At 38.9% G+C, this 16,942-nt stretch overlaps 1 protein-coding gene across 4 annotated transcripts in view; it reads left to right on the plus strand.

Annotated features, from left to right (window-relative positions):
- The window catches only part of MGLL (monoglyceride lipase), a 147,076-nt gene that overhangs the window by 35,041 nt on the left and 95,093 nt on the right, over positions 1-16,942 (plus strand). For 2 of the 4 annotated variants that reach the window (XM_036245353.1, XM_036245354.1), the window contains exon 3: positions 7,786-7,869. The exons of the other annotated variants lie outside the window; for them this stretch is intronic. In XM_036245353.1, coding sequence (XP_036101246.1) covers positions 7,786-7,869 — 84 coding nt within the window. The remainder of the gene's footprint in view (positions 1-7,785; positions 7,870-16,942) is intronic. 4 annotated transcript variants of the gene reach the window in all.

Consider the following 16,942-nt stretch of genomic DNA (forward strand, 5'->3'; position numbering starts at 1 on the left):
GAAGACAAAGACTGTCTTAATATTTCTCTCTCTACCCCCACAATTTTCGCATCTGCTACATGGGGCCCAGGACTGAGTATAAAGTAGAGGCATTATCAGTGCTTGTTGAATGAATGAAAGAGTTTGTGATCCAAAATAGATCAGACCAGAAATGTTTCAAATACTAGCAGTAAAGTAAGTATCCACATTAGCGGAGCACTATTTGTTCTCATCCTTGTGGAGAGGATCCAGCAGAGTGGCCACTGGAACTCTGAGTCTGGTGGCCAAGGTTGAGGTGGGGGTAGCAGTCAAGTAGAGCTAGAAAGTGATGTGAATGGAGACTGGAGCAGAGGTGGGGTACAAAATCTCAGAGGCACAGGGCTTTCCCAGTGCCTGGAGGGCTGGCAAGGTTACTGGGTCTTGTCAGGTGAGTAGAAACTTGCTAGAAGAAAGGATGTGGACAGAGGCACTGATCATTAAGAGCAATGGTTCTCACATAGGTTGCCCATTGAAAAATACTGAGGGGTCTTGAAAAATATTGATGCCTGGGTTCCCTCTGTCCATGGAGACTGATTTCTTGGGTTTTTGGTGTAGCCTGAGCATTGAAGCTTTTGAACTCACCCAAAGCTGAGAACCACCATTCCAGACAGAAGAGGTCATAGGGCAAAAACAACAACAACAATGAATACACCAGATCACATGCTTATGTCTTTTTTTAATTTAATTTAATTTAATTTAATTTATTTTTGTTAAGATGTTTCTCATTTTTCCCCCATTGACAACTTCCTCCTCCTCCATCCTCGCCCTCTCCCCAGCGTTGTTGTCCATGTCCATTAATCATGCATATAAGTTCTCTGGTTAACCCCTCCCCCCCAACCCATTTTCTGGGGATTTTAAGTCTGTACTCTACTTCCACGTCTCTGAGAATACCCTGTTTTTCAGACTGTTATGTTCATTATATTTCAGAAATAAGTGAGATCATATGATACTTGTCTTTCTCTGTTTGGTTTAGGATAATACTTTCCAGGTCCCTCCATGTCATCTCAAAGGATAAGAGCTCTTTCTTTCTTATAGCTGCATATTACTTTATTCTGTATATGTAGCACTGCTTTTTTTATCCATTCATCTACTAATTGACATTTGGGATGTTTCCAGATCTTAGCTATTGTAAATAGTGCTGCTATAAGCATATGGGGTTACATATATTCTTTCTAATTGGTGTTTCAGGCTTCTTAGGGTATATTCCTAGACGTGGGATCACTGGGACAAATAGCAATTCAATTTTTAATTTTTTGAGGTAACACCATATTGTTTTCCATAGTGGCTGCACCAATCTGCATTCCCACCAGCAGTGTACTAGTGTCCCCTTGTCTCCAAACCCTCACCAACACTTGTTCTTTAATGATTTGCTGATGATGGCCATTCTGATAGGTGTGAGGTGATACCTCATTGTTGTTTTAATTTGCATCTCTCTGATGATTAGTGATGTTGAGCATTTCTTCATATGTCTCTTGGTCATTTGTATGTCCTGTTTGGAGAGGTGTCTATTGAGTTCCTCTGCCCGTTTTTTAATTGGGTTCTTTGTCTTCCTTTCGTTGAGCTGTATGAGCACTCAATATATTTTGGAAATTAACGCCTTATCTGATGTATCATTGGCATTTATGCTCTCCCATAGAGTGGGTTGCCTTTCCATTTTTGTGATTTTTTTTGTTGTTGTGCAGAAGATTTTGAGTTTGATGTAGTCGCATGTGTCCATTTTGTCCTTTGTTTCTGTTGCCTTAGGTGATCTATCAGTGGAAATTCTGCTGCGTATGATGTCTGAAATTTTGTTGCCTACATTTTTTGTGGGATTTTTATGGATTCATGAGTCACATTTAAGTCTTTTATTCATTTTGAGTTTATTCTTGTGTAGGGTGTAAGTTGATGGTCTAGTTTCAAATTTTTGCATGTAGCTATCCAATTTTCCCAACACCATGTATTAAAGAGGCTGTCTTTACTCCACTATATGCTCTTGCCACTTTTGTCAAATATTAATTGAGCATAATGTTTTGGGTCCATTTCTGGGTTCTCTGTTCTATTCCACTGATATATGTGCCTGTTCTTGTACCAGCACCAGGCTGTTTTGATTACAGTAGCTTTGTAGTATAACCTGATATCTGGTATTGTGATCCCGCCTACTTTATTTTTTTTCCTCAAGATTAGTGTGGCTGTTCGGGGTCTTTTCTGGTTCTCTATGAACTTTTGAAGTATTTGTTCTAGTTCTGTGAAGTATGTCATTGATATGTTGGTGGGGATTGCATTGAATCTATAGATTGCTTTGGGTAGTATGGACATTTTAATGATGTTAATTCTTCCAATCCATGAACAGGGTATGTGCTTCCACTTTTTTATATCTTCCTCTATTTCTTTTTTCAATGTTCTGTAGTTTTCTGCAAATAGGTCCTTTATTTCTTTGGTTAAGTTTATTCCTAGGTATCTTAATTTTTTTGCTGAGATATGGTAAATGGGATTGTTTCTTGAGTTTCTCTTTCTGTGAGTTGATCATTGGTGTATAAAAATGCCATCAATTTCTTGACATTAATTTTGTATCCTGCTACTTTTCCAAAGTTATTTATTAAGTCTAGTAAATTTTTGATGGAGTCTTTGGGGTTTTCTACGTATAGTATCTTGTCATCTGTGAATAATGACAGTTTCACTTCCTTCTTTTCAATTTGGATCCCTTTAATTTTTTTTCTTTCTTTCTGATTGCTGTGGCTAAGATTTCCGGTACTATGTGAAACAAGAGTGGCAAAAGCGGACATCCTTGTCCTTTTTCTGTTCGTAAGAGAATTTTTAAAAAATTTTTGCCCACTGAGTATCATGTTGGCTGTAGGTCTTTCCTATATGGCCTTTATTATATTCAGATATGATACCTCTATTCTCAGATTGCTGAGCATTTTTATCAGAAATCAGTGCTGAATACTGTCAAATGCTTTTCAGCGTCTATTGATATGATCATATGATTTTTATCTTTCATTTTGTTTATGTGGTATGTCACATTTACTGATTTGTGAATATTGTACCAGCCGAGCATCCCTGGAATGAATCCCACTTGGTCATGGTGAATAATTTTTTTGATGTATTGTTGGATTTGATTTGCTAATATTTCGTTCGAGATTTTGGCATCTGTGTTCATCAGGGATATTGGTTTGTAGTTTTCTTTCTTTGTAGAGTCTTTTTCTGGTTTAGAAATTAGAATTATGCTGGTCTCATAAAATGAGCTTGGAAGTCTTCCTTCTTGAATTTTTTAAAACAGTTTGAGGAAAATGGGTATTAGTTCCTCTTTGAATGTTTGCTAAAATTCCCCCATGAAGCCATCCAGGCCTGGGCTTTTGTTTGCTGAGAGAGTCTTGATTACATCTTCAATTTCCTTAGATGTTATTGGTCTGTTCAAGTTTTCTATCTCTTCCTGCTTCAGTTTTGGGAGACTGTGTTTCTAGAAATTTGTCCATTTTGCTTAGATTGTTAAATTTGTTGCCATATAATTGTTTATAATATTTGTTCATGTTCCTTTGTATTTCTGTGGTGTCAGTTATTATTTCTCTTTCATTTCTGATTTTGTGTATTTGGGTTCTCTCTCTTTGTTTCTTGGTCTGTCTAGCTAAGGGTCCATCAATCTTGCTTATCTTTTCAAAGAACCAGCTGTTTGTTTCATTGAACCTTTGAATTGTTTTTTTTGGTCTCCATGTCATTTATTTCTGATCTGATCTTTACTATTTCCTTCCTTCTACTTGCTCTGGGTTTTTTGTTTGTTTGCTTGCTTTCTAGTTATTTAAGTTGTGTGGTTAGATAGTCTTTTAGAAATTTTTCTTGTTTCTTGAGGTAGGCCTATAGTGCTATGAACTTTCCTCTCAGAACTGCTTTCACTGCATTCCGTAGATTTTGTATTGTTGTGTGTTCATTTTCATTGATTTACAGGAAATTTTTAATTCCTTCTTTGATCTCCATGGTAACTAATTTATTGTTCTATAACATGCTATTTAGCCTTGATGTTTTCAAATGTCTTTGCCTGTTCTTGTTGGAATTGATTTCTAGTTTCATGCCATTGTGATCTGAGAAGATGCTTGATATAAGTTCAATCTTCTTGAAATTGTAGAGGCTTAGTTTGTGCCCTATCATGTAGTCTATCTTTGAGAATGTCCCATGTGCATTTAAGAAGAATGTGAATTCTGTAGTTTTGGGATGTAATTCTCTGTAGATATCTATGAAATCCATTTGATCTAGCATTTCATTTAGTGTCTGTGTTTCCTTGTTAATTTTTTGTCTATATGAGCTATTCAGTGATGTCAGTGGGGTATTGAAGTCCCCTGCTATGATTGTATTGCTGTTGCTTTTTCCTGGAAGTGCTCCAGAAAAATTTTAATATAATTTGGTACTCCTATATTGGGTGCACATATTTATACCAAGGTTATATCTTCCTGTTGGATAGATCCTTTCAATATTATGTAGTGGCCGCCTTTGTCTCTAGTTATGGTCTACATTTTGAAATCTACTTTATCAGATGTGAGTATTGCTCCCCAGCTTTATTTTCTTTCTGTTTGCTTAGAATATTTTATTCCATCCCTTCACATTCAACCTATGTGAGTCTTTTGTTGTGCGGTGTGTCTCTTGTAAACAACATATATGTAAGTCATGTTTTCTTATCCAGTCAGCTACTCTGTGTCTTTTTATCAGAGCATTCAAACCATTTCCATTTAAGGTGATTATTGATATGTATTTATTTATTGCCATTTTATTTATTGTGGTTCTATTTTTCTTCTTATTACTTTTACTAATTACATCAGTCCTTTTAGCATATCTTGCATTGCTGGTTTGGTGCTAATGTATTCCCTTAGCCTTTTTTTTTTTGGTCTGGAAAGCTCTTTATTTGACCTTCTATTTTCAATGAAAGCCTTGCTGGATAGAGTAGTCTTGGATTCAAATCCCTGTTTTTCATGACCTTACTTCATGCCATTTCCTTATATAGTGTTTATGTTGAGAAGTCAGCTGAGAGCCTTATGGGGTTTCCTTTGTAGGTAACCTGTTGCTTACCTTTAGGATTCTCTGTTTGTCTTTAATTTTTGGCATTTTGATTACTATGTGTCTTAGTGTAGGCCTGTTTGGGTTCGTCTTAGTTGGGGCTCTCTGTGCTTCTTGAACTTGAATGCTTTCTTCCTTCACCAAGTTAGGAAAGTTTTCTGTCACCATTTCTTCAAATATATTCTCTAACCCTTGCCCATTTTCTTCCTCTTGGTGTGGGCCTGTTTGGGTTCGTCTTAGTTAGGGCTCTCTGTGCTTCTTGAACTTGAATGCTTTCTTCCTTCACCAAGTTAGGAAAGTTTTCTGTCACCATTTCTTCAAATATATTCTCTAACCCTTGACCATTTTCTTCCTCTTCGGGGACTCCTATGATGCGAATGTTATTTCGTTTCCAGTGGTCCCACAGTTCTCTTAAGCTGTCTTCCTGTTTTTTAATTTTTTAAAAAAAATTTTTTTATTTTATTTTTGGTATTCTGTTTGGTTGATTTTGTCTACCCTGTCTTCTCATTCACTGATCCGGTCCTCAGGTTCATCTGCTCTGCTGGTTAGTCCTTCCAATGTGTTCTTTATTTCTGCTATGTCATTCTTCATTTCCACTTGGTTGGATTTTAATGTTTCTATATCTTTACTCATGGTGCTGATGTCCTTACTCATGCTGTTGAGCTTCAAGATTATGGCTCTGAACTCTACCTCTGATTATTTGCTTAACTGCATTTTATTTATCTCATCTTTGATAGAGTTCTCTTGTTCTTTCATTTGGGATTTGTTTCTTTGTTTCACAGTTTTCCTATCTTGGTGGGTTTTTGAGCCTGCTGAAGTTTCCCAGTGTGTGTTGGTGTTCTGCTGTTTGTGGCTCCCTCTACTGGGTTTGGATGAGCATGGGTGGGCCTACGTTAAACCCCACAGTGAAGTCTTACTTTCCTGGTAGATTTTCAAGCCCAGGAAAGGTTCAGTTATCCTTTAACTTTTTGCCTGGAGGCTTGTAGTGTCAGTTACTCAGTGCCTTGGGATGTTGCCCTGGTGTTCTGTGTAAGAGGATTTCTAAAAGGTTGGGATAGCTGTTGGTTTTTAATGAGTCTCAATTTACATTTCTTGACCTCACCTGGGAAAGGCTGAATCTCCAAGGGATGGGTTGCTGCTTTTCCTCAGAACTCTGGGAAGGAACAAACTGGCCACCGTTTTTTGTGGCCATGACTCAGCAAAAACTCTGAGTTCCCTCCAAATCCTGGGTGTCCCCACAGAATTCCAGTCCAGTCTGCCCTCCCTTTTCTGGAGCCCAGGTGAGTGGCTCTAGCCAAACCAGTGCTCTGTTCCAGCCTTCTGTGCTGTGGAGCAAGCTTGGTATTTTATCCCCGAGGGCACTGCTCACAGCTAAGACATCTGCTGTCCCTGGGCTCCCAGCCCACCACCTCTCTCATCTCCACAGATCCTACCGGTCTCCCTGGTTATATGATCCTGTCCCGCTGCTTTTGTGTTGCTTTTTTCCAAAGATTTGTCTTTATTTTAGTTGTAATTCTTGTTTGGTCCTGGGAGATTGTCTGTGTAGCTTCCATTCACTCCGCTGCCATTTTCCTGTCACCTCTTACATGTTATTCAGGTAGAAATCCCTGGCACAAGGATTTAGCTAGACCCTTAGGTTTGGCAACAGGAAGAGAGTTGGAGCCCCTGCTGGACAAGCTTGGGGCCCTGTAATAAGTCCCTTTGGACACTTGGAGCTTGTGGAGGAATTTATGCCAAGAGAAATAGGATGACTGTTGTAAGCAGCAGGGGCCACCAAGAGTCATTTATAACCATCAGGAGACAGGATCTAGGGCAGGGCCCTGTGAGAAAGAGGCATGGCTCAGCAGAAGTGGTGTTGCTGTAAGGACATCTGAACAGGTGGAAACCACAGAGGCTGGGATTTTTTGTGCTGTTCTAAATATAACTGAGTGGTGACTCTCTCTCCACACAGTCTCTCAGTTACCACCTGCTCTTGGTGACTCACTGGAAACCCCTCTGCCTTTTTGGCAAGCAGAACTGGCAGTGCAACCAAGGGAGAGGGACAAAGGAGCCAGTGTGGATAAAGGGAGGCAGGCAGCAGTCCCAAGGTGACAAGGCTGCTGGCCAGCTCACCCTTCCCAGTAAGCAGCGTCCTAACAGTGCAGTGACTCACTTAAAATTACTTTTGCTGGGGCAGGAGATGGCCTCTCTTTATTACAAAATACAAAATAATTATTCTCAACTTATTAACAGTGAATTAATTATTTGCAAATATTTGAGGGGATGTATTAAAGGAAGTTATTATTTATTTATTTTTATTGCTTAGGCACATTTTATTGGTTTTCTTTCTTTCTTTTTTTAACTATGCTGAGGTATATGAGAAGAGGAATTTCCGAGTGAATGTTTGTGGGTGGCAGTTATGCCTGAGTAACTTGGGAGTAGAGGCTATCCTGTCCAAACAAGGGTATTTAGAAAATTCTGGGGAGAAAGATAATGTATGTATATCTCCCATGCAGGGAAACAAGCTTTGAGTCAAGGTACCTTGCTAGATCTATTCGAAAGTAGATTGTCACCAGTTACAGTAATGTACAAGGTGTCCCAAAAAAATGTACACAGAGTGTCTGTAGATTCTATTACATTTTGAAAATGAAATGTATTTTAATAACATTGGCTTTATAATTATACTTTTTTGTGTATACATTTTTTGGGACACCGTGTATTTTTATATGAAATGTTTGAAAATTATGTTAACAATTTTTCTTGTCTTAGTAACTATGAGAGTGAGTAGCCCTTTGATGCTTCACAAGGCCCAAACTCAGAATGGAGTTAGTGAACTCTCCGCAAGTGCCTCAGGTATGGAGGGCTTGGTTGGGCCTCTGTATCCCTTTGAGTTGTCCGTGGTTTCTTTCCTTGCCCCCCTTTCCTGCTTTATTCATAATTAGGCATACCCAAATCTTCCATCTTGGATATGAACCTCTGACATGGGTTTATTTAGTCACTTGCTTCTTTTTTGAATAAAACAGAGAATTCCATGAGCCTCAGTTTGCTCATCTGTAAAATGAGGATAATCATCATCATCATCATTGTAATAAAAGTTACATTGTGATTGTGAGATAAAATGGGATAAAGAAGGGTTCTCACTGTTCCTAGAAGACTTGTGGCAGCCCAGATGGCTGGGCTTCACCCCAGACTATTGGATTCTATTGGGCAAATTGCAGGAAGAAGGGGGTCAGGGTTACCACAGCTGTTTTTTATGTATACTTTAAATAAGGTGTAGTGCCAATCAGAAAGAATATATGTACCCCCATGTTTGTAGCAGCACTATTTACAATAGCTAACACCTGGAAACAGCCTAAATTTCCATCAGTAGACAAATGGGTGAAAAAGCGGTGGTACATATACACAATGGAGTACTATGCGGCTATAAGAAAGAAAGATCTCTTATCTTTTGAGACAACATGGAGGGACCTAGAAAGTATTATCCTAAGCGAAACAAGCCAAACAGAGAAAGACAAGTATCATATGATCTCACTTATTTGTGGAATATAACGAACATAACAGTCTGAGAAATGGGGTAGTCCCAGAGATGTGGAAGTGGGGTACAGACTGACAATCCCCAGAACAGGGAGTGATGGGGGAGAGATAAACCACAGAACTTATATGCATGTGTGCATGAACAATGGACATGGACAACAAAGCTGGGGACAGGGTAGGGAAGGATAGGAGGGGAGAATCAGTGGAGGAAAAAGGAGAAACATCTGTAACAAAACTATTAATAAAAAAATAAAAACAAAAAACAAATATAAATTAAAAAATAAATAAATAAATAAATAAGGTGTAGTGTAGATGTAGTCAAAATTGGAAATGTAATATTTGCAATAGCAGATTCAGCATTTCATATAGTAGATATTGTACAAGAACCTATGGTGTATGGGATTTGTACTGGATGTGTGAATATGGAAAAGACCCAGATACTCCAAGAACCCAGTACAACAAAGGGGAAAGACATGCTTTAAAAGAACAGTGATTGGAGGAGATCATTACAGGGCCCTGGTGGGAGTGTGCAGGAAGTAATGGAGAGAGGGGCTGAGTCTCCTTTGGGGATTGATCATCCAAAAAGTCTTCATAAGATATGATACTTATGACCTTGGACAAGTCACTGCTCTTCACTGAGCCACGGTTTACTTTCCCAAGTCATATAATTTACCTGGTAAGGAAATTATGAATGTGGTAGCTTCTGGGCACATAGTAGGTATTCAATGAATTCCCGTGCTGCACTCTCACAGACAGACCCACTTCTCTCTTTGCCATGCATTAGACACAATCTTTGAAAAAAGAGCTTTCTTTTTTGTTTTCCTCAGTTTCCATCTTTTCTGTAGCAAGGCTCACACACTTCCCATTGTATTTAATGTGAAAACAATTCAGCTCACAATGAGACTGCTCTTGCCTTTGTCACTATCACAGAAGGAGCCTCTATGTCAGTATCTAGGGGCTTCCCTCTGAAGATGTCTTGAGTAGTCACCTCTGGCTTTCTACCCACTATTGCTTTTGATTTTTACAAATATTTAGGAACACTCAAAGAATTAGAAAGTAAACAAAAAGAAAAGCCCAGAACAAGTAGAAGGAAAGAAATAGTGAAGGTCAGAGCAGATATAAATGACATAGAAGCCAAAAAACAATTCAAAAGATCAATGGAACAAAGAGCTGCTTCTTTGAAAAGATAAAGAAGACTGATGGACCCTCAGCAGAATCACCAAGACACAAAAAAAGAAGACCCAAATAAACAAAATCAGAAACAAAAGAAGAGAAGTAACAACTGACACCCCCAAAATACAAATGATCATTAAAAAATACTACGAAAAATTATACCCCAACATATTGGACAATCTAGGTGAAATGGAAAAATTTCTAGAAACACATAGTCTCCCAAAACTGAACCGGGAAGAGAGAGAAAACTTGAATAGACCAATAACAACTAAGGAAATTGAAGATGTAATCAAGAAACATCCAGCAAACAAAAGTGCAGACCCACATGACTTCATGGGGGAGTTTTACTGAACATTCAAAAAAGATCTAACACCCATTCTCCTCAAACTATTCCAAAAAATCCAAGAAGATGGAAGACTTCCAAACTCATTTTATGAGGCCAGCATAATTCTAATTCCAAAACCAGATAAAGACACTACAAAGAAAGAAAACTACAGGACAATATCCCTGATTAACACAGATGCCAAAATCCTTAACAAAATATTAGCAAATCAAATCCAGCCTTACATCAAAAAAGTATTCATCATGACCAAGTGGGATTTATCCTAGGGATTCAAGAATGGTACAATATCCACAAATCAATAAATGTGATACACCACATAAACAAAATGAAAGATAATGACCATATGATCATATCAATTGATGCTGAAAAAGCATTCGACAAAATCTAGCACCCAAAAATGCTCAGCAATGTAGGAATAGAAGGATTATATTTTGACATGATAAAGGCAATATATGAAAAATCTACAGCCAACATCATTATCTTTGGGCAAAACTACAAGCATTTCCCTTAAGAAAAGGAACCAGACAGGAATGCCCCCTCTCGCCACTCTTACTTAACATAGTACTGGAAGTCTTAGCCACAGCTATTAAAAATGAAGAAAACATAAAAGGAATCCAAATTGGAAAGCAAGAAGTGAAACTGTTATTTTTTGCAGATGACATGATACTGTACATAGAAAACCCTAAAGACTCCATCAAAAATTTACTAGATTTAATAAATGAATTTGGCAAAGTACCAGAATACAAAATTAACATCGAGAAATCAACGGTGTTCTTGTACACCAACAAAGAACTCACAGAAAGAGAAACTAAAAAAGCAACACCATTTACCATTGCAGCAAAAAAATGGAGATACCTAAGAATAAACTTAACTGAAGAAGTAAAGGACTTCGCAGAAAACTACAGGTCAATGAAAAAAGAAATACAAGAAGATATAAAAAGGTGGAAACATATACCTTATTTATGGATTGGAAGAATTAACATCATTAAAATGTCCAGCCCTGGCTGGTTTGGCTCAGAATTTAGAGCATTGGTTTTCGGACCAGAGTCCCGGGTTTGGTTCCTGCTAAGGGCACGTACCTTGGTTGCATTTTGTCCCTGGCCCTGGGGTCGTGTGGGTGGCAACCAGTCGATGTTTCTCTCTCTCTTTCTCCCTTTCTCCCTCCTGCTCTATCTGAAGATAAATGCAAAAATATCCTCAGGTGAGGATAAAGAAATACACATAAAAAAAATTAAATAAATAAAAAAATAAAATGTCCATAGTACCCAAAGCTATCTATGGTTCAATGCAATCCCCATCAAAATACCAACAACATATTTCTCAGAACTAGAACAAATACTTCAAAAGTTTATATGGAACCAAAAAAGACCTCGAATAGCCACAGCAGTCTTGAAAAAGAAGAACAAAGTAGGAGGGATCACAATTCCGGATATCAGGGTATACTACAAAGCCATTGTAATCAAAACTGCCTGGTACGATATCAGGTTATACTACAAAGCGACTGTAACCAAAACAGCCTGGTACTGGCACAAGAACAGGTATATAGACCAGTGGAACAGAACTGAAAACCCAGAAATGGACCCAAGGCAATACGCTCAATTAATATTTGACAAAGGTAACAAGAGCATACAGTGGAGTAAAGACAGCCTCTTTAATAAATGGTGTTGGGAAAATTGGACAGCTACATGCAAAAAAATGAAACTAGACCATCAACTTACACCATACACAAAAATAAACTCAAAATGGATAAAAAACTTAAATGTGACCCGTGAATCCATAAAAATTCTAGAAGAAAATGTAGGCAACAAAATTTTGGACATCATACGGAGCAGAATTTTCACAGATACATCACCTAAGGCAACAGAAATAAAGGAGAAAATGAACACATGGGACTATATCAAACTAAAAAGCTTCTGCACAGCAAAAGAAACAATCATCAAAATGGAAAGGCAACCCACTGTATGGGAGAACATCATTGCCAATGATGTATCAGATAAGGGGTTAATTTCCAATATATATAGAGTGCTCATACAACTCCACAAAAGGAAGACAAAGAACCCAATTAAAAAATGGGCAGAGGAGCTGAATAGACACCTCTCCAAACAGGACATACAAATGGCCAAGAGACATATGAAGAAATGCTCAACATCACTAATCATCAGAGAGATGCAAATTAAAACAACAATGAGGTATCACCTCACACCTGTCAGAATGGCCACTGTCAACAAATCATCAAACAACAAGTGTTGGCGAGGGTGTGGAGAAAAGGGGACTCTAATACACTGCTGGTGGGAATGCAGACTGGTGCAGCCGCTATGGAAAACAATATGGTGTCACCTCAAAAAATTAAAAATTGAACTTCCATTTGACCCAGTGATCCCACTGCTAGGAATATACCCTAAGAAGCCTGAAACACCAATCAGGAAGAATATATGTACCCCCATGTTCATAGCAGCACTATTTACAATAGCTAAGATCTGGAAACAGCCCAAGTGTCCACCAGTAGACGAATGGATCAAAAAGCTGTGGTACATATACACAATGGAGTACTATGCAGCGGTAAGAAAGAAAGATCTCTTACTCTTTGAGACGACATGGAGGGACCTGGAAAGTATTATCCTAAGTGAAAGAAGCCAAGCAGAAAAAGACAAATACCACATGATCTCACTTATATACGGAATATAATGAACATAACAGTCTGAGGAATACAGTAGACCCAGACACATGGAAGTAGGGCACAGACTGACATCCCTCAGAAGAGGGGATGGGGGTGGGGGGGTGGGAAGAGATAAACCACAGAACTTATATGCATGTGTGCATGACCAATGGACATGGACAACTAAGCCGGGGACAGGGTGGAGGGGGGGGTGGGGTGGGGGATGCCAATGGGGTAAAAAGGTAAAATATCTGTAACAAAAAAATAAATAAAAATTCATAAAAAAAAACCAAAAAACTGCCTGGTACTGGCATAAGAACAGGCAGATAGATCAATGGAACGGAACAGAACCCAGAAATTGACCCAAGCCATTATGCTTAATTAATATTTGACAAAAGTGGCAAGAGCATACAGTGGAGTCAAGACAGCCTCTTCAATAAATTATGTTGGGAAAATTGAACAGCTACATGCAAAAAAAAAAAAATGAAGCTAGAAGCTAGACAACCAACTTACACCGTACATGATAATAAACTCAAAATGGATAAAAGACTTAAACATGACTAATGAATCCATAAAAATCCTAGAACGAAGTGCAGGCAACAAAATTTCAGACATCACACACAGTAGAATTTTCACTAATATAATGTCTAAGCAAGAGAAACAAAGAAAAAATAAACACACGGGACTACATCAAACTAAAAACCTTCTGCACAGCAAAAGAAACAACCATCAAAATAGAAAGGAAACTCACTATATGGGAGAGCATAATTGCCAATGATATAGCACATAAGGAGCTAATTCCCAAAATATATAGAGTACTCATACAACTCAACAAAACGAAGACAGGCTTAAAAAATGGGCAGAGGGCCTAAATAGACACCTCTCCAGACAGGACATACAAATGGCCAAGAGACATGTGAAAAAATTTTCAATGTCAGTAATCATCGGAGAGATGCAAATTAAAACAACTATGAGGTATTACCTCACACCTGCCAGAATGGCTGCCATCAACGAGTCATCAAACAACAAGTACTGGCGAGGGTGTGGAAAAAGGGGACTGTAGTACACTGTTGGTGGGAATGCAGACTGGTGCATCCACTATGAAAAACAATATGGTGTTACCTCACAAAATTAAAAATTGAACTTCCATTTGATCCAGTGACCCTACTTCTTTTTTTTTTTTTTATCCTCACCCGAGGATATTTTTCCATTTTTTGTACAGATAGAGCGGGAGGGAGAGAGAGGAAGGGAGAGAGAGAGAGAAACCTCGACGAACCTTGACGTGAAGGGACACATCGAGTGGCTGCCATCCGCACGACCAACTAGGGCCGGGGACAAACTGCAACCGAAGTACGTGCCCCTAGCGGGAACCGAACCCGAGTTTCTTGGGACCGCAGGCCGACGCTCTAACCGCTGAGCCAAAGTGGCCAGGGCCCACTTCTAAGAACATATCCTAAGAAGCCTGAAACACCAATAAGAAAGAATATATGTACCCCTATGTTCATAGCAGCACTATTTACAATTGCTAAGACCTGGAAACAGCATAAGTGTCCATCAATAGATGAGTGGATAAAAAAGTTGTGGTACATATACACAAAGGAATACTGTGCAGCTGTAAGAAAGAAAGATCTTATCCTTTGAGATGACGTGGAGGGACCTGGAGAGTATATTATTCTAAGCGAAACAAGCCAAGCAGAGAAAGACAGATATCACATGATCTCACTTATTTGTGGAATATAATGAACAAAACAAGCTGAGGAAAAATTAGACCCAGAGACATGGAAGTGGGGTGCAGACTGTCAAACCGCAGAAGAGGTGGACATTGGGGGAGGAAAGAGATAAGCCACAGAACTTATACCCATGTATACATAAACAAGGACATAGACAATAATGCTGGGGGCGGGGGATTGGAAGGAAGCTGTCAATGGGGAGAAAAAGGAGAAACATCTGTAACAAAAATAAATAAATTAAAAAGTTTAAAAATCACAACTATTTAGGAAATGATTGCTGTGAATGTATACCAAGAGTGCTGAGTGAATCACATGTAAATCTGGCACATGATTTACTAGGCAAGTTTGTGGTTGGAGTCCTATATCATGAGTTAGTGTTAGGGGCTTTGAAAGCCAAATGGATGTTTCTGGAAATCCAGTGCTATCTTTTCTCATTTCAGTGTTGGAGTTGCCTGATAATTTCCCACCTATTTATCTTTCAAAAGGAATTTACCCTAAGGGTATATATTCCTTTAAAATTATTCATGTGGCCCCCAAGATGAAACTACTTAAGGTTTTCATTTATGTCTCTTGAATAAGCAATTTATGCAGTGTTCATATGAATTACTTTTTGGAGGAGAAAATAAAGTCAAATTACTTACATGCGATGCTGTGTTAAAACGGAAGCCTAAATAATAAATTTGAGGGAAGGAAATTCTTCTCAGAAGAGGTTGTTGTTTGCCATGGTTCAGGAACTTGGAAAAGATGAACCTAATTTTAAAGTATATATGGGTTATATTTGGAAGTACAGGAAAACATGGACCTTGGCATCTGAAAGACCTGGTTAGAGGCAGTTTAATCACTTTTTTGCTGTATAACACTAGGCAAATTACCTATCTCTGAACCTCAGTTCTCTCATCTACAGCAAGAAAAGAATCAAAGTCTCTATCTGGCCCATAGGGTCAGTGCGGGGCAGGTGTTTAAGTGAGATAACCCATATAGAGTGCCTGGCTCCACTTAAGTACTCCATAAATATGGGCTATGATGGAATGACCACTTATTCATCTTAGAAACAGCAGAGTGTGACACTAGTTGCAGTTTCATACTACCTACTGTGTTTTTCAAATTTGAAAAGTAGATGTAACATTGCTTATCTCATGGGGTATTTGTAAAAGTTTTCACATGGTGAGATATTTATATTTAATGAATATTTATTGTACCCCTGAATGTCCATGCAAAAAACTTTTTGAATATTGCTTTGTTTGACCCTCATGACATCCTTGAAGTAGCTACAGTTATTATTACAGATGAAAAGAGCTCATGAACACCACAGAATGCCTCTTCTGACCCACTGCACAGTGCTAACTATGAGTCAAGACTCTACTGGAATTTCCATTCTTCATTTCATTTTTTCTGCACACAGACCTATAGTCTAGACTAGTGATTTTCAACCTTTTTCATATCATGACACACATAAATGACTACTATAATTCTGTAGCACACCAAGAAAGATATTATGTTTTTGCAGAGATGACCAAAAAAATAGGTATAATATTGATTCACTCACATATTGTATTGGCTGTTGTCATTTTTTTATTTGACAGTCTAAGAGAAAAGAAGTCAGTGCCTGGGTTGAAAATCACTGGTCTGGATATTTGCATACCCTTCTCCAGACTGAGAAGCAGAGGAAAGGCACACAGATGAGATGGGCCAGCTTTGGTTCTTTCCAATCCAGCTCTGCAGCCCCAGAACCGCTGTTCTCTGCCTCCCTTTGAAAGCAACAGAGCTGCTCTCCCTCCTGACACTTCCTGGAGCCCAGGGAGTTGGCTGCATGGCCAGATGTTCCTAAAGGGAAGTGTTCTCACAGTGCCTCCTCTTTCCTGTCAGGGGCAGGTCTTGCCTCTGGGAGTAGAGAGGAAGACAATTGGCCTGGGGGTGATGTTCAATAACCTCAGCAAACAGGCATGGGTGCTGCCCGGGAGGGCTCATATTGGGCTTGGAGATGGAGATCATCAGGATAGGGCCAGGTGAAGCATGTTGCACAGTCCATGCTTCCTTCAAAGTCCAGGAGAAGCATGGGGAACATCCAAGGTGGCAGGAGGGAGGAAAATTGTAGGAGTGAGGGGTGAAGGCACTATGTGAGCTGAGACTTGAACTGTAACTCAAGACATGCCACATAGATCAGGGTGGGAGAAAGGGTATCATGGGCCCCAGGAGTGGCTGGGCAAAGGCTAAGAGGCAATGGCTAGGCACAGGCCAAGTTTTCCCATCATGGACCAAGCACCATGAGCCATAAGTGTGTGTTCTGCTTTAAAGGTGAGAGTATAGTAGTCCCTTCTTCTTTGAGGTTTTACTTTTCAGGGTTTCAGTTACTGGCACTCAATTGTAGTCTGAAAATATTAAAAAGAAAATTCCATAAATAAACAACTTATAAGTTTTAAATTGTACATCACTGAAATAAAATCTTGCCCCGTTTCCAGCATCCTGCCCGTGACATAAATCATCCCTTTT

The sequence above is a fragment of the Molossus molossus genome, unplaced genomic scaffold (genome assembly GCF_014108415.1).
Source record: "Molossus molossus isolate mMolMol1 unplaced genomic scaffold, mMolMol1.p scaffold_m16_p_6, whole genome shotgun sequence".
NCBI classification, from domain to species: domain Eukaryota; kingdom Metazoa; phylum Chordata; class Mammalia; order Chiroptera; family Molossidae; genus Molossus; species Molossus molossus.